Consider the following 22725-nt stretch of genomic DNA (forward strand, 5'->3'; position numbering starts at 1 on the left):
AATATGTCCCCTCAATATTACTGAGTGACGACCATATCACTCACCCCTACATCCCTTTCAGATGAAGATAAATTGAGGATAAAAAATCTGCTAAATTTTGGGGTTGGTGAATGGCTTGGATTGCATTGTTGCTGCTTTTCTTCTTGTTTACTTTGGAACATTTTATTTGAATTTCTAGATAATTGTTTTTAATGGTTTGGAATAGGTTAGTTGCTGAAATTATTTGTCATGGAATGGTAAAACATTGTTTTTTTTGTTACCTTTTTGAAATAAATCTCGTTTATTTTAGACTTAATGTTCTTTGTAAATTAAGTTAAACTGTAAATTACAAGAACATTGCAATTGTTCATGCCATACAACACGGGGCGTGATATTTAATTAATACCAGAGCTTTAAGTTATGAAGTTGATGGGGAAAGAATTTTTTATTAGTGGTGAGAAGTTAAGATTTGATCAATAATTAGATTGACTAAAATCTTAGTTAACGTTAATAATGATTGTAAACGTGCAGTTGGATTGTTATTATGATTTAATTTAATTTTTAGGTTAAGGCACGTGTATGATGATAGATAAAAATATAGAATTGTTGAACTCTCTCGTAAAGAAAAGATCTGATTTTGGAAGATTTCAAATTAATTAATATAATAAACGTAAATATAACTAAATTTATAATCAATTATCATTATTATTTTAATTGTAGGGATAAGATTGCGTAGTGTTTGTTTATATATGGAGTTTTAGTAGATTAGGATTAGGATGAGATCATACATTCAATCTAACCAAATCTTTGAGAATTTCACGAAGCCAAGTTTCGAGGACGAAACTTCTTATAAGAAGGGAGGGATGTGAGGCCCACGCCCTCAAGCCCAAGTACCACCCCGGCCCAACACCCTATTAGGTATTTAAAACTCATTCTTTCAGCATTGTTATTATCTTAGACGTGGAAAAATATAATCAGCTGAAAACTTTTCTCTCTCGTTCTCTCTCTCCCATAAGAAACGTGCAAACACTCTATTTCCTTTATCTCTGAAGTACGTGATCACGAAGCATCATCTGGAAGGATTCCAGTCAGCTCTCTTGCTGTCAATTTGACTTCGTCACCTAGTAGAAGATAGGTTAAACTAAATTACTATGATTCAATCTGGGGAGTTAAGCCAGATATATATGATCCAATCTGGGGAGTTAATCCAGATATCTATGATCCCATCTGAGGAGTCAAGCCAGATATTTATGATCCAGTCTGGCGAGTTAAGCTAGACATTATGATCCAATCATGTGGAGTTAAGCCAGATAATGTGTTTGAAATTTTAAACTCGTAAATACTTTTGATATTTTAAGCAGTATGAAAATTTTGTCATATTTTGAATCTGAAAATATGTTCCCTCCGCATTACTGATTGACGACCATATCACTAACCCCCTACATCCCTTTCAGATGAAGATACAATTGAGGATCAAGAGTCTGCTAAATTTTGGGGTTGGTGAATGGCTTGGATTGCATTGTTGCTTCTTTTCTTCTTGTTTAGTTTGGAACATTTTATTTGAATTTCTGGATAATTGTTTTTGAATTGTTTGGGATAGGTAAGTTGCTGAAGTTATTTTTAATGGAATGGTAAAACATTGTTTTTTTTGTTACCTTTTGAAAATAAATCTCGTTTATTTTAGGCTTTGTTTTCTTTGTAAATTAAGTTAAACTGTAAATTATAAGAACACTGCCAATGCTTATGCCATACAAATCGGGGCGTGACATTTAAGTGGTATCAGAGATTTAATTTCATGATCTTGATGGGAAAATAATTTTGGATTAGTGGTGAGAAGTTAAGATTTGATCAAAAATTATATTGACTAAATTCTTAGTTAACGCTAATAATGATAGTAAACGTGCAGCTGGATTGTTATTATGATTTAATTTAGTTGTTAGGTTAAGGTATTTGTATGATGATAGATAGGAATGTAGAATTATTGAACTCTCTCGCGAAGAAAAGATTTGATTTTGGAAGATTCAAATTAATTAATATAATAAACGTAATGATAAATAAATTTATAATCAATTAGCATTATTATTTTAATTGTAGGGATAAGATTGTGTAGTGTTTGTTTAGATATGGAATTTTAGTAGATTAGGATTAGGATGAGATCAAACATTCAATCTAACCAAATCATTGTGGATTTCACGAAGGCAAGTTTCTAGGATGAAACTTTTTATAAGAAGGGAGGGATGTGAGGCACACGCCCTCAAGTCCAAATACCACCCCGGCCCAAGTACTTCCCTGGCCCAACACCCTACTAGGTATTTAAAACTCATTTATTCCAACATTGTGATTATCTTAGACGTGGAAAAATATAATCAGCTGAAAACTTTTATCTCTCGTTCTCTCTCCCATAAAGAATGTGCAAACACTCTCTTTCCTCTCTCTCCGATGTACGTGATCGTGAAGTGTCAACTTGAAGGATTTCAGTCTGCTCTCTTGCAGTCAATTTAACTTCGTCATCTAGTAGAAGATAGGTTAAACTAAATTACTATGATCCAATTTGGGGAATTAAGCTAGATATTTATGATCAAATCTGGGGAGTTAAGCCAGATATGTATGATCCAATCTGGGGAGTCAAGCCAGATATTTATGATCCAGTCTGGGGAGTTAAGCCAGACATTATGATCCAATCTGTGGAGTTAAGCCAGATAATGTGTTTGAAATTTTAAACTCTTAAATAGTTTTGATATTTTAAGCAGTATGAAAATGTTGTAATGTTTTAAATCTGAATATATGTCTCCTCTGCATTACTGAGTAACGACCATACCACTCACCCCTACATCCCTTTCAGATGAAGATACAATTGAGGATAAAAAATATGCTGAATTTTGGGGTTGGTGAATGGCGTGGATTGCATTGTTGCTGCTTTTATTCTTGTTTAGTTTGGAACATTTTATTTGAATTTCCGGATAATTGTTTTTGAATGGTTTGGGATTTGTTGATGAAGTTATTTGTCATGGAATGATAAAACATTTTTTTTGTTACCTTTTGGAAATAAATCTCGTTTATTTTAGGCTTAGTTTTCTTTATAAATTAAGTTAAATTGTAAATTACAAGAACACTGTCAATGTTCATGTCATACAACTTAGGGCGTGAAAAAGGTAATGGGGATAGGACGTTTTTTTAATTAAAAAAAATAAATATAAAATATTAATATTATATTAAAAGTGCTAAAAGTCTAGTTAAAAAGTGTTATTTCAATAATAAAAATTTGTTTGAAACATTTGATGCTCCCATCCCACAAATCTTTCTATTATTAAATATCTTTACTTCTTTACTATATTATATATATCCATACTATTTAATAATTATTAAACACATTAGAAAAACTGATTTGGTCTAATTAATGTTTAGGCTAAATTGCCCTTGCTAAAAATTCATAATTACATGTCATTGTAAATGCAAAAAACAAAAATCACTTTACAAAACCTATGCCCAAATTTGCCTTTTTACCACTGCTCATTCCACAACTTACCCCACAACTTCAACCCACGTTTGTGTCTTCCCTACAACCGATTTCTCAAATCCAATCAGTTTCATCTCCACTGTCATTGTCGCCCAAAAATACCTCAACTTTCATTCTTTCACTCATTGTTTTATCAAAGTATGTGGTTTAATTCCTTTCAAATTAATGGGATAATTTTGCTTTTCGGTCTTCACTTTTACTTTCCTTATTTTTTGTTTTCCATTCAATTTGAGGATGGTGATACACTGAGAGTCTTAGACTGATCTTTTTTTTTTTTTTTTGGATATAGCTGCTATTGCTTTGAACCTGTTTGATTAAATGTTCAAAAGCAAACTTCATGCAACAAAAATTCTGTCACAACTTTCATGTTCTTTGTCATCGTGTCGAGTGGTTGAGGGGGTTCTCAAGATTGCAGATTTTGGTGGTATGATCAATATTACTCATTTTTCTCCTTTTTGCATTTTTCTTTCGTTGGATCTGCGTCTTTTTGAAATTTGGTGATACAAAATCTTCGTCTGGAAGTGCATTCTTGAACTCCTTTTTCTCTAATTTTTTTTAAAATTTATTTTTTGAATATTATGCACCTGTATTTTTTTTATTTATTTTTTGGTTGTATTTATGCACCTGTCAATGAGGAATCAAAATTTAAAACCATCACCCCCTACAGAATCTCAAACTGACTACCAAGAAATGCTTGGTTTTTTTTAAAAATTTTTTTTTTAAAATTTATTTATCCCAAAAAATTTGCAGAATCAGTTAATTTCCATCGGTTAGTTTAGTGCATAAATATGTTTGTTGCTTCCACTTCTCAGATATGTTTCACCCTTTACTGAATTTTTTTCCCTCTTGACTTTCGCTACAGTCAACCGCTTTTGTGAATTGTGTTGCTCATTTTTCATCAATCGTGTTGCTCCAGTCTTTCATTTTCATCTCACGTGGATGATTCAAGCCTCTATTCTTGAAATTTGTATTTACTCTTCAAGTTCATTGTATCACTTGACTACGTTGGTTGTGTTACTACACTTTTCGTTCTCATCATCCATGGAGGATTCAAGGCATGATCAAAACTTTGTCTCACGCGCCCCTGACTCATCTAATGGTAATTGCTTTTTTAAAAAACTTGGCATTTTCTTTGCCTCTTTCTTGCTAATTTATTCAGTGCAGTTTTTTGAATTAGGTTGCAAGTATTACGAAATAAGGCAATTTTTATTTGTTACTATTAGAGTTAAACATGTGAATAACTACTTTAATTCTCAACCTATAATTGGTACACTTTAATTATTTGGTCTTATGTTGTTATCTTCAATTATTTGTGCTAATTCACCTTCATAATTTTACGTAGGTTTAGTTTTTGCTTTAAATTTAGGACTTTCTCTACATGCATGTGAATTTGTTCAGTTTCGCATATCTTTCTCTGTTTCTCTAAACTCTTCATTATTTTTCTTCGTTGCAACTTAATGATTTTTGCAATAGACTATAGTCTATAGATTATTTGCCAGATAAAAATTCTCAAATATTGAAACATGTTTGATTGTTTGTCAGATAAAAAATCTCAAATATTGAAACATATTTGATTGTGCGTCTCCTATAGAAACGTTATATTTATATTTTTAACTTTTTAATCATAATTTTAAAGTTTAAATTTCTCATTCCTATCATTGTGGTTAGGTTGTACGTATATATTTTCCCTTCTCATTGGTGTTTATATTTAATTTCTAATGTTTGACGGCTACTTTTATTAATCCACAAAAATTGTAATCTGAATAATATTTATTGATTTCCAAGTAAATATAAAAAAATTATAATTGTTAATTGATTTGATATATTGGTGTGCTAACTTAAAATAACTTTATGTTCATTAATATGTTATATTTAAAATTGAAATGAGGTTGATGATGTTACATAGGGTTAATTAAGATTCTAATATATCCTTGACTTTTTTTTTTTTTTTGGAAGATAATGTATCCTTCACTCTTAATAATTCTCATACACATATTGTGTTGTCTCATGTTTTTGAAAATGACATCAAGAACAAGAGCATCACAATCGATATCTTGGAATATTACAAATACGAGGCCGCGTCAGCGGCGTTCTTCAACAAATGAAGAGCATGAGGCGTATCTTGCACGTAGGCGTGCAAGATATCAAAGGCGTCGGATGGAATTATTAAGTACAACTAATGAAATCATTACCAACAATACAAGCACAAATCCAGTTGAACGTGCAGATGGAGGAGGTAAACTATATAACGGAAGTTGCATCAATTTTATTTTACAATCATTATTTTTAAGTTGAATTAATTTAGTTCTATTTTCGAAAATTTTTCCATGTTACATATTTAATTTTGCCATTAATATTTGAAACTAATCTCATAGGTGACGATGCTTCGAATTCTGTCCGGCACACTTCAACCTTACGTCCAATAGCTTATAACACATGTTATTCTACTTTTGAAAGCGGTGGCACAAGTGCAGTGCATGTTCCATCTGCACAAACAGGTGCAGGTTATTTTATTTCACTCATTAGATGTACACATATTTAAAACATATATTATATAACTATTTTTTATAATTTTTAAAATTGTTTTTGTTAATTATTGTCATCATATTGTTATGTCAAGAGATAAATTTCATACCTTTTATACATGCACTAAAGTAATTGTTATTTTCAAATTTATAACATCATCTTCACTAGCAAATATTAATTTTATCAAATATTGTGCGAATAATAACAACAAAATCAATGTAATATTTATTTGTTCATAAAATACTTATCTGATCTTATTAGCTAAAACGTAATTAAATCATGATTAATTATTAACATTGTTCCACACACATACTTTTTAATTCGAATGCACAAACATCAGTAGAATAATAAATTATAGGATCTAGAGGATTTAAACGAAACATTTTATGCCATGAAATTGTCTTCTTTTTTATTTGATGATTCCGTATCCCAACAATATAAAGATCATAATATTGTATCAACAAACATAATAAGGAATTTTTTTTAAAAAAAATTAAGAAATAAGGACCGCAATATCAGTACAAAAATTTGGTGCTTGATTTATTTTGTTAATTAATTTTTATTTTTTATTTTTTTTTTACAATTCACAACATGTAAGCGGTGAACTTTCATGATTAAACTGTTTCATGTTAAATTTTTTCACTTTTCAATTTCTTTAATTAAAAATTTTCTAATGTTGTAAGGTAGAATATATATTTTTCAATAATGAATTTGTTGTTGTTAAAATCAAAAATAATTTGTTCTGTGTAACACGTTGATTTCATAGAACAACACATAAAAAAACATTATTTATATTTGTGTATTACATAGCCCATACAACGCGCGTGTCCCGTGCTACCCATATATATTATCCATAAACATATACAAGATATATATAGAGAATATATTTATATTGACTAACCATTTACCTAACTGATCCAAGAAATATCAAATAAAAAAATATTATTTTATCAATACCTAATATTAATTGATTAATTAGCCGCAAAACACAAAAATTCCCAATATAATAAAATTTGTTCATGAATAACAATGTGTTACAATTTACAGCATTAGAAAAACTTAAATTAAATAAATCGAGAAGAATAAATTTTCATAACATTTCACAGATTGCTCCATAAATATAATATCTTACAAATAGATAAAACATATAGGACGGTTTTTTCTTAATTACAATTACAATACTATTACATTCAATATATAAAAAAAATTAAATACACCTCAATAATAAATTTCATGTGTTTGTATTTAATATATGTTCTTTCCACTTTAATTATATTTATCCAACTACAGGAATTTATCTTACTGGTAGTGGAACTAACAATAGCAGTTTTCTGCGAACACGTCCACGGAGATTTCATAATCTGGCTAGAAATTTTATTGGCTTTCAAACTCACGATCGACCGATATTGCCTAATCCAACTACTTGCCCTCACTGTCAAGCTTTGTTGTTTCATGGAGAAACATCTCAATTGTGTTGCAGAAATGGACGTACAAAACTGGATCCAATATTATCACCAGTTAAACTACTTGAATTATTTGCCATGGAAAATGAAGAAGGCAAACACTTTAGGCAATACATAAGAGCATACAATCATGTTTTCTCCTTTACTTCTATAGGAGTTAATGATAAGTGTATTTTATACACTTAATTTATATATGATTTTAATTATTAATTGTTTGTTTCGAGCAGATTTATGTGGGTATTTTAGTGTTTTTGTGGTTACAGAGAATTATTGATTTTATGTGAAAAAGAAGAAATTGAAGAAGAAAGATGAGGAATTAAAAGAATAAAAGAAAAGAAGAAAGAAGAGAAGAAAAGAAAACAACGATCAGACAAGGAAGTGTAATTGGGCTTTTGTGTTTTTGTTTCTTTTATCTTTTATTTATTTAATTCTGAATATGTTTGGATTTATGATTTATTGTTTTCAGAATTTTATTATGAACTAATTTTTATAGTCTAGAGGTCGGATGGAACCTGGCGTAGACACTTTCTTGAATTCTTGATTTTATTGAATTGAATTTCTTCTAGATTAATTGTTTTTTCTAGAATTGATTGTCTTTTCAATTATCTGATTAATAATTAATTTGTTATATTTATTTGAAATCTGGTACTCGGGAGAGGAGATTTTGAATAGGACATTAGAAATTACACTATTAATTGTTTATCTGACTTGGGAGAGCTTATAACTTTAACAGAGCTTTTAAAGAGAACATTGTTTTGTGATAGATCACTGCGATAAATTCTTAATAGGGATATTGGAATTGAATTGTAGTTGATAAACATTATTTGTTGCTCGGGAGAGGGAAATAATAAACGTAAGTGCTCTTGGTTATTAATTGATTGAAATTCATGAAGATTAATTAATTAGGATTGACTGTTGTTGAAACCAGGTGAAATCTATACCTCTAGACCATTATTCTCTGATTGATTATTCCTGAAAGTTGTGTGTGTGCTATCGAAACTTCATTGATTATTTATTTTATTGCAAAATTCTTGATTATTGATTTTCTAGATAAAGTTTGGACTATTTTAATTACAAGCACTAAGATTTTCATTTTACTCCCTGTGGGATCGATATCTGAATTATTCACTATATTAAAACTTGACACTCGTACGCTTGCGAGTAATTTTCACAATAAGTTTTTGGCGCCGTTGCCGGGGAGTAAATTTGATTATTTTTTTTTAGTCTTGTTACCAATTAGTCTAGATTTTAATTTAGAGTTTTTTATTTTATTTTTTAAGTTGCTAATTAATTTATTCTTATTTTTAATTGCAGTCTATGCGACGATCTCAAAGTTCTAATTCTCTACTTTTTGATCCGGAGATCGAGCGCACTGCACGTGCTTTGAGAAGAGAGAAAAGAGAAGAAATTAATAACATGGCTGAAGAAGAAGCACAACAAGCTCCCTTGGTGCCAATTAGAGATCACTTTCGGCCGACGATTTTGAGCTAAAGCCGTCCTTGATCAACATGGTTCAACAGAACCAATTTAATGAGAGCGCCACTGCTGATCCTCACCTAAACCTACGCACCTTCTTGGAGATAACGGATACGGTAAAAATAAATGGTGTGTCTGAGGATATTATTCGCTTACGTTTGTTTCCGTTTTCTCTCAGGGATCAAGCCAGAAGTTGGTTGCAGTCACTGCCACTTGGAAGCATCACTACATGGGAGGGGATGGCAGAAAAATTTTTTGCGAAATATTTTCCACCTGCCAAAACCACCCAACTGAAGATTGAGATCAGTACTTTCAGGCAGATGGACTCTGAACAGCTTTACGAGGCTTGGGAAAGGTATAAAGAATTACTTAGACGTTGTCCTAACCATAATTTTGCAGATTGGGAACAGATTGAGTGGTTTTACAACGGACTGAATGCGCCTACGAGAATGAATGTGGACTCAGCGGCTGGAGGTACTATATTTGCGAAGGATCATGTTCAGGCTTATGATATGTTGGAGGAGATGACGGTCAATAGTTTCCAATGGCCATCTGAGCGTATAGGAGTAAAGAAGCCGGCTGGAGTGTATGCTGTGGATCCTCTCACATCCATCACCGCTCAATTATCTGCACTGACTACACATGTAGCTTCTTTGAATAAGATTCATGTTGCAGATTCAACTGGAGTTGAGGGATCACATACACCAGAGCAAGTTAATTATATCAATCCTAATGGCTACCGAGGTTATGGATCTTACAGAGGTAATCATGTTCCCAACACTTTTCACCCTAATTTGCGGAATAATGAAAATTTTTCATATGCTAACAATACTAATAAGGGTGATGGTAAGTTGTTTTGGGAGGATGTGGTTAGTACTTTTGTGCAGGAGTCAGGTAAGAGGATGGCGAGGACTGAGTCTCGTCTTGACAGTTTGGAGACGCACATGGCAAACATGGGTGCGGTGTTGCAATCCATGGAAACCAGCATAGGGCAGTTGGCGAACGCACTGAAGGATAATAACAGAGGACAATTTCCTAGCAATACTGAGGTGACTCCCAAGGAACAGTGCAATGCTATCACGTTGAGGAGTGGGAAGCAAATAGATAGAGAAGAGTGCCAACCTGAGAGAAAGATGCCTGAAAAAGCTGTAGTTGAAGAGAAGGAAGTCGAGAAGAAGGAGCCTGAACTGGAGCCAAAACCGATGTACAAGCCTCCACTCCCCTATCCGCAGAGGTTGAAGAAGAAGGTGTTGGATGAGCAGTTCTCCAAATTTTTGGAGATTTTCAAGAAAATTCACATCAACATCCCCTTTGCTGAAGCTTTGGAGCAAATGCCAAATTATGCAAAGTTTATCAAGGAGATGATGTCCAAGAAGAAGAAGCTGCTAGAGAACGAGGTGGTGAATTTAACGGAAGAGTGCAGTGTCGTGCTTCAAAAGAAGATGCCACAGAAGCTTAAGGATCCAGGGAGTTTTAATATTCCTTGCACTATTGGTTCTTCTTATTTTAATAATGCACTTTGCGATTTAGGAGCTAGCATTAATTTAATGCCTTTGTCTGTGTTCAGGAGCTTAGGACTTGGTGAGGTAAAGCCCACAATGATCGCGTTGCAGTTGGCTGATAGATCTATCACATATCCGCTTGGAATCATTGAAGATGTTCTGGTAAAAGTAGAAAAATTTATTTTTCCTGCGGATTTTGTTGTGTTAGATATGGAGGAGGATGCAAATATGCCCCTGATATTGGGGAGACCTTTCTTGGCCACTGCTGATGCCAAGATAGAAGTGAAGAAGGGTGCGTTGTCGATGGGAATGGAAGGCGAGAGAGTGATTTTTAACTTATTCATGAAGACATCTAATCCACCCATCGAAGACTTATGCTCAATTGAACCGGTTATGAAGTTGGAGAACTGTAAAAGATCTGATTTTGCGGTCGATTCATCGAAGGAGAAAGCGCCAAATTTACCACCAAAGAAGGCCACGAAAAAGAGAGAGAAATTTAAAAGGCGTTTCGTGGAATTTATTTGGCGCGTTAAAGAGAAAGGAAAAAATTAACACCGGTGAAAGTCGAGCTGACACGACTCTAAACCAAGCGCTTTTTGGGAGGCAACCCAAAAATTTTTGTTTTATTTTTTTATTTTTTTTTATTTTTAATTTATGCTTTAATTTTTATTCTTGTTCATTAGATTAATTTATGTTTTTTTATTTTAAAATTATTGTTGGGAATTATGGTGATTGATTTTATAAATGTGTTGATTTTTTTCAAGATTTTAAAAGTTTGGGCAGACTCTTATGCGCGCTCGCTCGTGAATCCGCCGTGCCCGCCTCTCCTCTACGCATACTTAAATGCACACCATGCGCTATCGCGCACTCCAACAGCGCAAGAACCATGCGCTATCACGCACTCCAACAGCGCAAGAACTAAGCGCTATCGCGCAATCTAAGGGCGCTGCATTATGCGCTATCGCGCTCTCTAACCGCGCTCCACCATGCGCTATCGCGCAACTGTTGGAGAACGGCGATCAGATCAATCAGAATTGATACCCGGTCCAGCGGAAGTTTAAAAATTTTATATGGAACGATTCCATAATGGGTATCAAAACTTTACGATTAAATTGTGTGTGTAAAAATTAAATAACAATTATAAATTTTTACCTCCAATCTCGAATCGAGATTATGGACACCAACAGATTGCTCTGCTCTTGTTGTATCTCCCAGGAACTGATGGACGAACTGTTCTTCAATCAGGTCCACGAACAGAGATTTAATCCCTCTGATAGATTGCACTAGAAAATCTATCAGAAGTTTCTACGAAGAGAATTAACGAATTTGATCCGTTAAACCAGACTGCAATTCAAAATTCACAGGCTGGATTTTCCTGAGCAGAGGGGAGGGGGGCGGCCACTGTTAGAGAGAAAACTAGGGTTTTTCGAAAATTGTGACCTGTTGTGTGTAATTTCTGTACTGCAATAACTTATTTATAATGTAGGCTGCTAACAGCTTAGGGCCCATTAGTCATAAGTTCAAGCCTGACAAGCAAAGCCCGCATGTTCAGAAATTAATATAAAATTCATCGTGACTCTTATTGATAAACCGATTTTACCAATGTTCACAGAAACCATTTCTGCACCTTTTAAAGTCAAGATAAATTTTCTGAATCCGAATTCAGTGGTTTCCAAAAATGCTCATCCCTATGTCATTTTAGGAAATCTTACTCCTCTACTCTTAAATAAGAAGTCCAACTTCTTTGTTCATTAAATTTAACTCTTTAAATTTAACTATCTCAACGGGGATTAAAAATCCATTACTCTGTGTGACCCTCAATGGTTCAGGGATACAGCTAGCCATGGGCTCACAACTCCTTGTGACTCGGAACAACAATTTTCGACTTGCCCATCGAATCATGGTAAGAGCGCCTAGCAACATCGCCCCATGATTCCCTAGGTATCACTGATAGTGCCTGCAAGAACTAATAGATTTTGGTTAGCGTACAGTACGGTCCCTTCATCCATATATCCCGATCGAATCAACAACCATTGGTAAATTGAGAGTCGTTCGAGATTCGATAACTATGCAATACATCTTGAAGATCAAATAGTGACATCGCATGTGCTACTAAGAAACCATTTCTTAAAACACATCATGTACTCTGGCCAGAGATTCGTCACACTAATATCTCCTCAGATCGCATAGGATATCCACACTCGCAAGTATGTGGTGAATCCTTGACAACAAAGCATCGACTCCTATATGTGTCGTAACTGTACCCAATCCCAACACCTGATGACCCAATAGAGTCGGTAAATGAGTCAAAATACAGTACTAGCATATAGAGTCTCAATGATGTTTCAAGTAGTAAGGACTAATGGTGTACAACCAAAACCGCGAACTTTATCCACTCGATAAGTGATAACCACTTGGAAAGTCCGGATAGGGTAGTTCGATCATTCATCATATGAATATCCATTTGCATGCTTCGAACATCTCTATGTTCCTTACCAATGAAACGTGGTACTCTGCATCACAAATGCTAGTCTCAATCTCGAGCGATCCTTATCCTTATTTACGGACGGCTCAATCGACTAGGAACGATTTAGAATATACAGTGACTATAAGATGTGTTTCATGATAGACATCCCCATGTTCTACCACATCTTACATACACTATAGTATATTCAAGGTCTTTGTCAAAACAACAATAGTATATCACAATATAACAATATGAAGAAAGATAAAGTCATTGCCATTAATAAAAGTATAAATTATATTAAACAAAAGATTGTTTATACAAAGAGTCATCAAAGCCCTTAGCCACAAGTTGGCTCACCGGGCACCCACTCTTTCAGCAACTTAAGGCCACCGTGGATTAATTCTGATTTAGAGATTTAAAAGCCCACTTCAGTCTGCTCATTTCCATTCCATGTCTAAATCTCACACTCTCGCATCTTGCCATCATAAATTTTCCCCTGGACAAAACATAACATCTTTGGGATTTTGATCTTCAAGGCCATCACAAAACAAATATTCCCAGAATTCATCTTGCTCCATCTACACTCGTCCAGAAACAGGGTCTCGTGAAGGGTTGTCAAGTTCTCTTCTTGAATTGGTAAAAAGCTCTAATTTTCCCTCATATAATTAGCCGGGTTCTATCTGTAATGTGTGAGGCAGTTGATTTCTTCAATCTGTGGTATGGAGAATAGCCGATGCTAGTATATTTCGATATCATTTCAGTAATGCATACTGAGTGTTTGTTCAATTGTCTGACCTAAATCTTGTCTAGAAAGTTGATTGGTGTGAAGTGTTGGGATTGTGAGAATTTCATAGGCAATTGAATTGAGTTGAATTATTGAGTCACAATGCCCCCGAAAACCAAAGGGAAAGGAGCAATTTCTTCGTCCTCTGCTGCTTCATATGATAGACACAGATTTTGGAATGCCACAGCGGAGGAGTACTGTTTTGATGTAATGGAGAGAGGGATGCACAAAGAAAGGGGAATGAGCTTGAGAGAACGTGATGCTCCGGCCTTAATTGAAGCTAAGAGAAGAGGTTGGGAGACATTTGTTAGAAGTCCACCAGATGCTGTTATATCATTGATTCATGAGTTTTATGCAAATTTGATGGTCAAAGACGTGAATCTGAAAGTTCGAGTTCGAAGGAAATTGGTGCCTTTTGATAAGAGTACAATTAACAGTCTCTATGAAATGCCGGATTTGGACATTTCAGATGATGAGTATGAGGTATTCAAGAATGAGTCATATCCAGATAATCTTGTAATTCAAACTTTGTGTCAGGATGGGGCGGAATGGAAGAGGAATGCGAAGGATGAAGCTGTTACATTTCCATCCATCTTTCTTCGCAGAGAAGCGAATAATTGGCATGAGTTTGTGGCTGCCAGAATGTTTCCATCTGGGCATACATCCGATGGGACTAAGGTTAGAGCTGGTCTTGTGTACTGTATTGTCACTGGAAAATCTGTTGATGCTGGGAGAGTGATTCAGGAGTCTATTATTGCTGCAGTTAGGGGTTCCTCGACTATCAGTTTACCCCACTCGTCCTTGATTACTCAACTTTTCCGGTTAGCCGGTGTTATGTGGGATGATACAGAGCAGATTCTTCAAATTCGAGGTCCTATAAGAATTACTGGTGCACTGAGACGAGACAAGAAGAAGAAAGAGACCAGTACTTCTGAACAGGTGTTTGAACCACCACAGACTTCTGAGCCACTACCACATTTTGAGCCAGAACCTTCCCATTTGGAAGGACCTATGTCACCAACGCCGCATACGGCCACTGAGTACTCCACTCATGATGATTCTACAGCCGTGCTTGCTCAGATGGAAAAGCAATGGAAGATGATGCGAGCACATATGACATACATGCATGACTTCACTGCCGCTCTCGCACAGAATTATCCTCCCACTGTTGTGCCTTATCCACCTCCTCCGCAGTGGTCTTATGATGATACTGCTGAGGCTGCACCTTCTTTTCATGGAGAGGATGATGATGACGCCGAGTCCTGATGCTCGGTGTCGAAGGTATGAGTCCCTTGTTCTTTTTCTTGATTTTTAATCATTAGGGATAATGATTACATTAAGTTTGGGGGGGTGAATCAATGTTTGATTTAGTTGTTTGGTTGATAGTTGAGTAGTTGAATTTTATTGTGTGCTTTATAGATAAAATTTTTAATTGTTGTTTTTGTTTAGTTGAGTTGAATTGAGTTGAGAAAGAAATGGATGCATGGCCAATGAAAAATATTTTTGTGTTATAACTGAAATCCATGATTGTCTACCTATCTGACAAATATTTTTGAAAAAATGGAACCAATTGGATGAACAATTTCCTATATACTCTGTGATTAATGCTTGAATCTGATTTTTGAGACATACAGACATAGATATGATTGAGGCATTGTTTGGAATTTTTGGGCCTAATTTTCATTGAAATAATATTATCTTTAGATGCCTATTTGAGCCTACACTTGTATAAGTACATTGAGGTATGAGAAATCTGAAATTTGTTGAAAATCATCTTTAACTGCTGATGATTATTTTTTCTGCACTGATTGAAATTTGTATGATTTAATTGTGGATTGAGACTTGTCTAGAACTAGTTCAAACACTCTTCGAGGCGAAATACGGGCAAAACTGAGATTAGGAATGATTTAGGCAATTTTTCTGAATGCGTTTGAGCCTTTCAAGCTACCTAATTATTTATGTTATCCCTAGTACCTTGTTTGAGCTTTATTGAAAATCGAATGGCATGCGTGTAAACGTGTGATTAAACCCCCATTCGTCATTATTTCAAGGTCCTACATTGACTACCTGAATAGCCTAAACACTATTTCCTACCTTTAAGAGAGTAAGTTGAATGTTAAATTGTTATATGCTCCTAGTTGATATTTGTGAAAAATAGAATGGTGTGGTGGTGAATTGAAAAGAAAAAAATGAAAAAAGTAGTAGAAGAGAAAGAAAAAAGTGTGAATGAAGAGTTGTAGAAGAGAAAGTGAAAAGGTTGAAAATCAATGAAGTGAATTGAAAAAAAGCGTGAAATTGTGAATGAAAAAGGAGTTGAAGTTAGAATGAGCATAAAAATATGAATTACTCCTTATTTTGAATTCTTATCCTTCGTTTGTAGCCATGAGTCAGGCCTTACATTATAAGCTAATTAAGTTCTATTGACCGAGTCTCAGTTGCCTAATATACTAGTGGAGAAGAGTTGCGAGAATTTAGCCTATGGGCTGTTGATTGATGCTTTTAATGGTTATGAATTTTGATCTAAACACTTACACACTATTATTCGTTGCATTTACCTAATTGTGAGTGTTTTTTATTAATATCTTATTTTTGATCATATTGCTACCTTGAAAAGACCTCATTATCTATGAATGTTTGAATTGAACTTGGATAAGGGTGTTTTGAACTTGAGTTGCGGAGATTGTGAGTTTATGCGGTTATTTTGTTGTGACTAAAACTTTCAAGTGTTAGTTGGGTGTGACATGATTGGATTTGAAATTTTTTAAACTTATTGATGAGGCCATTGCTCCATATTATTTCTTGGCTATTCTTGTGGGTTTGATAGAATTAGTTTTTGGAATTTAATAGTTTTGCTCGGGACTAGCAAAAGTCTAAGTTTGGGGGTATTTGATAAGTGTATTTTATACACTTAATTTATATAATTTTAATTATTAATTGTTTGTTTCGAGCAGATTTATGTGGGTATTTTAGTGTTTTTGTGGTTACAGAGAATTATTGATTTTATGTGAAAAAGAAAAAATTGAAGAAGAAAAATGAGGAATTAAAAGAATAAAAGAAAAGAAGAAAGAAGAGAAGAAAAGAAAACAACGATCAGACAAGGAAGTGTAATTGGGCTTTTGTTATTGGGCCTTGATTTGAAGAAGTCAGCGCTTGTCTTTAGCGCTAAGTGAAGAGCTAACGCGCAAGTGTGGAAAGCGAGAGAAAGAATCTCATAGGCCTATGCGTGCCCGCTTGGAATTTGGAGCGGCCGCGTGTCGCGATAATTCTGAAGTTGGAGATTTTAATCGGGAAGGAAACTTCTATATTTTATGGGCTTTATTCTTGGGCTTTTGTGCACGATATAAAAGGCAATTGTTTATCTGATTATAGAGGAGAGCCGCCACACACAAAACATTAATAGAGATCAAAGGGTTTGATCGAGAGATTTTTCTTGAAGGATTTCTGGAGCTTAACTGAAGAACGAAGACGGAGTTTGATAGTTCGGACACGGCGTCGACGACGGATTTGTTTCTTTTATCTTTTATTTATTTAATTCTGAATATGTTTGGATTTATGATTTATTGTTTTCAGAATTTTATTATGAACTAATTTTTATAGTCTAGAGGTCGGATGGAACCTGGTGTAGACACTTTCTTGAATTCTTGATTTTATTGAATTGAATTTCTTCTAGATTAATTGTTTTTTTCTAGAATTGATTGTCTTTTCAATTATCTGATCAATAATTGATTTGTTATATTTATTTGAAATCTGGTACTCGGGAGAGGAGATTTTGAATAGGACATTAGAAATTACACTGTTAATTGTTTATCTGACTCGGGAGAGCTTATAACTTTAATAGAGCTTTTAAAGAGAACATTGTTTTGTGATAGATCACTGCGATAAATTTTTAATAGGGATATTGGAATTGAATTGTAGTTGATAAACATTTGTTGCTCGGGAGAGGGAAATAATAAACGTAAGTGTTCTTGGTTATTAATTGATTGGAATTCATGAAGATTAATTAATTAGGATTGACTGTTGTTGAAACCAGGTGAAATCTATACCTCTAGACCATTATTCTCTGGTTGATTATTCCTGAAAGTTGTGTGTGTGCTATCGAAACTTCATTGATTATTTATTTTATTGCAAAATTTTTGATTATTGATTTTCTAGATAAAATTTTGGACTATTTAAATTACAAACACTAAGATTTTCATTTTACTCCCTGTGGGATTGATATCTGAATTATTCACTATATTAAAACTTGACACTCGTAAGCTTACGAGTAATTTTCACAATAGTTAACATAGATCAAGCATTGACGACTGGTTCAAATGGGATTTATGCATTTCGTGCTCAGGGTAATATATATCATTCAATTGGAAGCATTTTGCCACATGAAAATGGTAGGCCAAGATACATGCAAATGTATATAGTAGATACAGATCATGAAGCAGATAACAGACTTCTAGAAAACCAAGAATTGAGAAGAGAATTGTTGGTAAAGATACAGAGGATGCTTGATAGATGCAATCCCTTTGTGCAAGTTTTCAGACAAATTGGACAACGTCAAGATATACCCAGTTGCAAACTAATCATAAAGCAGCAAAAATCAAATGAACGTCAATATTGCCTACCTACTGTATCTCAAGTCGCAGCAGTTATTGTAGACAATGAATTTCCAGAAAACCTGAATGGTAGAGATATTATAGTCGAAGGAGTTAATGGACGTCTTCTGAATATTCAAGACGTCGTGGGATATTATGATCCTTTGCAATATCCACTTCTTCTACCATATGGAACATATGGCTCGGATATGAATAGTCGCAATATTGATGGAAGTCGACTGACATGTTTAGAATATTATTCCTACATTTTACAGGTTAGAAATATCCAAAATTAACATGTCATATCTATCTTAATATTATTAACTAAATATGGATTAGAGTTTCGGTGCATTAAAAATCTCAAATTGTTAATGCCTTTTGTATTAGATACGAGCAAATGATTCATCATTATTCTTACGAGGACGTATTCTACTACAACAATATGTTGTTGACAATTACGTGAAGATTGAAACGCAACGGCTGAGATGGATTCGCACAAATCAGCAAAATATTCGATCAGAACTTTACCAAGGATTACAAGATTGTTTAGATGGCGGTGAAAATATTGCAGGTTTTATTTTTTTAATTGTGACAAATTTCCATAATAAGCTTTATTTTCTATTATGAATTTTACATATTAAATTAAATACATTATAATGTAGGAAATGTCGGTCGTAGAATAGTACTTCCATCATCTTTCGCTGGAAGCCCATGTGATATGTATCAAAGATATCAGGATGCAATGACTTTGGTACAAACATATGGAAAGCCAGATTTATTTCTTACAATGACATGCAATCCAAATTGGAACGAAATAAAAGAGCAACTACTACCTGGCCAATCAGCTCAAGATCATCCAGATTTGATAACAAGGGTATTCAGGGCAAAATTCGAAGAATTCAAGAAATATGTCATTGAGAAAGGGGTTTTAGGAAAAGTACTTTCTTACTCATATGTTATCGAATACCAAAAGAGAGGTTTACCTCACGTTCATATGTTGCTCATATTTGAAACCAATGACAAGTTGCACAATCCTGATGACTTTGATTCAGTTGTACGTGCTGAAATACCATCACAAACAGATGAACCCCGTTTGTACGAAGCTGTAATCCGCCACATGATACATGGACCATGTGGATTACTAAACCCTCGGAGTCCATGTATGCGAGATGGTATTTGCAAGAAGAAATTCCCTAAACCCTTCACATCATACACGACTCGAGGAAATGATTCATATCCTATATATCAAAGACGTGAAGCTGCATCAGTCCCAGTTAGTGAAAATGGTCAAGTAATGGTTGACAATGGTTGGGTTGTACCATATAATCCGTGGCTTCTACTAAAGTTTGATTGCCATATAAATGTTGAAGTGTGCGGCGGGATAAAATGTGTCAAATACATTTATAAGTACATTCATAAAGGACCTGATAGAGTGGCGTTAGAATTACGCAATGGACATAACTGTGATGAAATACAACAATTCGTGGATGGAAGGTGGATTTGTGCACCTGAGGCGTTATGGAGAATTTTTTTTTTGAATTTAGTCGAATGTATCCGTCAGTCTTTAGACTGCAAATACATTTACCAAATCAATAGTAAATTAGATTTAGCGCAGATGAACATGTAAGTGATATAATTGGAAATCATGATAACTCAAAGACAATGCTGACAGAATTTTTCACAGCGAATCATGATGCTTCATTAATTGAGAGATATTTGTATAGAGAATTTCCACAACATTACAGATGGGTACAATCTAAAAAAAAATGGGTTCCACGAGAGGCTACAACAAAGTTGTTGGGAGGATATATGTTGTCTCCCCATCTGAAGGTGAGCGGTTCTATCAGCGTATCCTTTTAAATCATGTTCGAGGGCTTAGAAATTTTGAAGAACTCAGGACTGTAAATGGTGTCGTGTACATAACATTCAAAGAGGCAGCTGAATATCGGGGACTTCTTTAACATGATGATTATGTTCGTCATTGTATGCAAGAAGCATGCTCTATAAAAATGCCATCTTCATTAAGAAGGTTATTTGTGTCAGTATTGGTATTTTGTCAACCAACACGAGTTAGAGAACTTTGGAATGAGTTTCATCCTTATATGTCTGAGGATTACGGTATATCGACTTCATCGACCAATTTATTCATCACAAACAAATTGTTGCTTGAGTTACGAAGATTGTTACATCAGCATAAAATGAAACTCAGTGACTTTGATTTACCGCACATAAGTGTTGAATTTTTGGACGAATCTCCACTTCCAAGGATAATTGAGGAGGAGCTTGCTATTCAAATTTCAGATGAAGATTTCAGATCTGTCGAAAAGTTAAATTCTCAACAAAGAGCGGCTTTTGACAGTGTCGTGCAAAGTATCATGTGCAATCATCACAAACTATTCTTTATCGATGGGCCAAGTGAAACTGGAAAAACTTTCTTATACCGCTCAATTTTAGCGTATTTAAGAAATAAAGGAAAAATTCTAATTGCAGTTGCAACTTCAGGAATAGCCGCTACTTTATTGCCAGGTGGAAGGACTGCACATTCACGTCTCAAAATTCCACTTAATCCAAGAGTAGAAACTCTTTGCAACATTGAAAAACAAAAAGATCTTGCGGAGTTGATCAGACGTGCATCAGGTATTGTGTGGGACGAAGCTCCGATGGCTAATCGTTATGCCTTTGAATCTGTCAACAAAACTTTTCAAGATATTATGGAAAACATGTTGCCATTTGGTGGAAAAACTATGATTTTTGGTGGAGATTTTCGTCAAGTATTACCTGTCGTTAAAAGAGGATCCGCACGAGAACAAATTGCTGCAAGAATTTCAAGGTCGACATTTTGGAATGATGTTAATGTAATACATCTTTATCAAAATATGAGATCTGCGGAAGACATTGAGTTCTCACAATTACTACTACGCATAGGCGATGGTTTGCAACATTGCGTAAATGGTGATTTTATAAAATTACCAGATTCAATGGTCATACCATGGGAAAACGAACATTCAATTTCTCAATTGATTGATTTTGTTTTTCCAAATATGGTAGAACATATCAATGATGCAAACTATATGGTCAGCAGAGCCATCATTATTCCCAAAAATGCCGATGTTGATAAAATAAATGAATTGCTCATTTCAAAATTTCCTGGGGAAGAAAGAGAATATGCATCTTGGGATACCATTGAAGATGACAACAAAAACCTTTTCCAAGAAGAGTTCTTAAATACTCTAAGTCCAAGTGGTTGGCCACCACATAGAATCTTATTAAAATTAGGTTGTCCTATTATGCTCTTACGAAATGTGGGACCTGAACTTGGACTATGCAATGGAACGAGGTTGATATGTCGCAATCTTTACAAAAACTTCATAGATGCTGAGATTATAGCGGGTCCTCACAAAGGCACAAGATATTTTCTCCACCGAATGCCTTTGAAAAGTGAACTAGATTCTGGATTTCCATTTGAGTTGACACGTAAACAATTTTCTATAAGATTGAGTTTTGCTCTCACAATAAATAAAGCACAGGGACAAACTATACCAAATGTAGGTATATTTTTATGTGATCATGTGTTCAGCCATGGTCAACTCTACGTTGCACTTTCAAGAGGAGTTTCACAGCAATCCACAAAAGTTTTGGTCAGAGATGGAAAACTGAATCATAGATCTGGTGTTTACACCAAAAACGTCGTTTACAAGGACGTGTTACTTCACAATAATTGATCATTACAAAGGTACGATATTATGGTTTTTCTTTTCACACTGAGAAATTCCTCACATATTTGCTGACGTAACTTTTTTACTATGCAGGTCATCAGTGGAACAATTCAACCAATTACGATTTGTTTTTACACTAATAACATTCACAATGTATTGTACCCTAATACTATCAACTGACCTTTTTTGTGTGTTATTGTGCTATTCAAAATGCAACTTATTATAATTTTATTACAATCATTTTGTAGTTTATGAGGATTCAAACCACTGGATTACGATGGAACTATCGGCATGAGTGCCCACCATATTCAGAAAGAAATGAGACACATGTAAGTTTTATATTGAAACACATTTTTTTTTCATTAAACCATAATTTGTGTTTATGTACTCATGCTTTAACAACTATGTCATTTCAATTGTGAGACAATATACGATTATTATTTTATACTTTCAATCACTGCATAATTTTATATCATAGCAAACTTATTATTACACATATTATGCTTAATATTCATGTACAAACGTCGCACACGCATCGCGTGTGCCTCGTAACTTTTTAATTATAATGACTCCACCCTTTAGAAAAACTATTTGGATAATTTAATTGTTTAGACAAACTTGCACTTTTTCCAAAATTATAATTACATGCATTGGTAACTAAAAAAAGAGTAAAAACATTTAATTCAGATATCCAAATTAGTCCTAAAAA

General features: G+C 34.2%; 2 protein-coding genes across 2 annotated transcripts; both read left to right on the plus strand.

Annotated features, from left to right (window-relative positions):
- The first annotated feature begins 5515 nt into the window (after nt 1-5515).
- LOC140861156 (uncharacterized) lies at nt 5516-19927 on the plus strand. Its single transcript, XM_073264167.1, has 5 exons — nt 5516-5732; nt 5872-6000; nt 17995-18575; nt 18688-18871; nt 18963-19927. The coding sequence occupies exons 1-5, from the start codon at nt 5516-5518 to the stop codon at nt 19925-19927; spliced, it is 2076 nt and encodes a 691-aa protein (XP_073120268.1).
- A 382-nt stretch (nt 19928-20309) lies between these two features.
- Nucleotides 20310-22022, plus strand: LOC140861157 (uncharacterized). The gene has a single exon (XM_073264168.1). It carries the CDS (start codon nt 20310-20312, stop codon nt 22020-22022), a length of 1713 nt encoding a protein of 570 aa, XP_073120269.1.
- Nucleotides 22023-22725: the final 703 nt, after the last annotated feature.

The sequence above is a fragment of the Henckelia pumila genome, chromosome 4 (assembly GCF_033568475.1).
Source record: "Henckelia pumila isolate YLH828 chromosome 4, ASM3356847v2, whole genome shotgun sequence".
In the NCBI taxonomy this organism is placed as follows: Eukaryota; Viridiplantae; Streptophyta; class Magnoliopsida; order Lamiales; family Gesneriaceae; genus Henckelia; species Henckelia pumila.

What these genes read in the sequence shown, in the direction of transcription:
- LOC140861156 (XM_073264167.1), top strand. Translation starts at nt 5,516, where the DNA reads ATGACATCAAGAACAAGAGCATCACAATCGATATCTTGGAATATTACA. An exon ending in ATTATTCCTACATTTTACAG is followed by an intron (nt 18,576 to 18,687) that starts GTTAGAAATATC and finishes CTTTTGTATTAG; the next exon opens with ATACGAGCAAATGATTCATC. An exon ending in TGGCGGTGAAAATATTGCAG is followed by an intron (nt 18,872 to 18,962) that starts GTTTTATTTTTT and finishes ATTATAATGTAG; the next exon opens with GAAATGTCGGTCGTAGAATA.
- LOC140861157 (XM_073264168.1), top strand. Translation starts at nt 20,310, where the DNA reads ATGCCATCTTCATTAAGAAGGTTATTTGTGTCAGTATTGGTATTTTGT.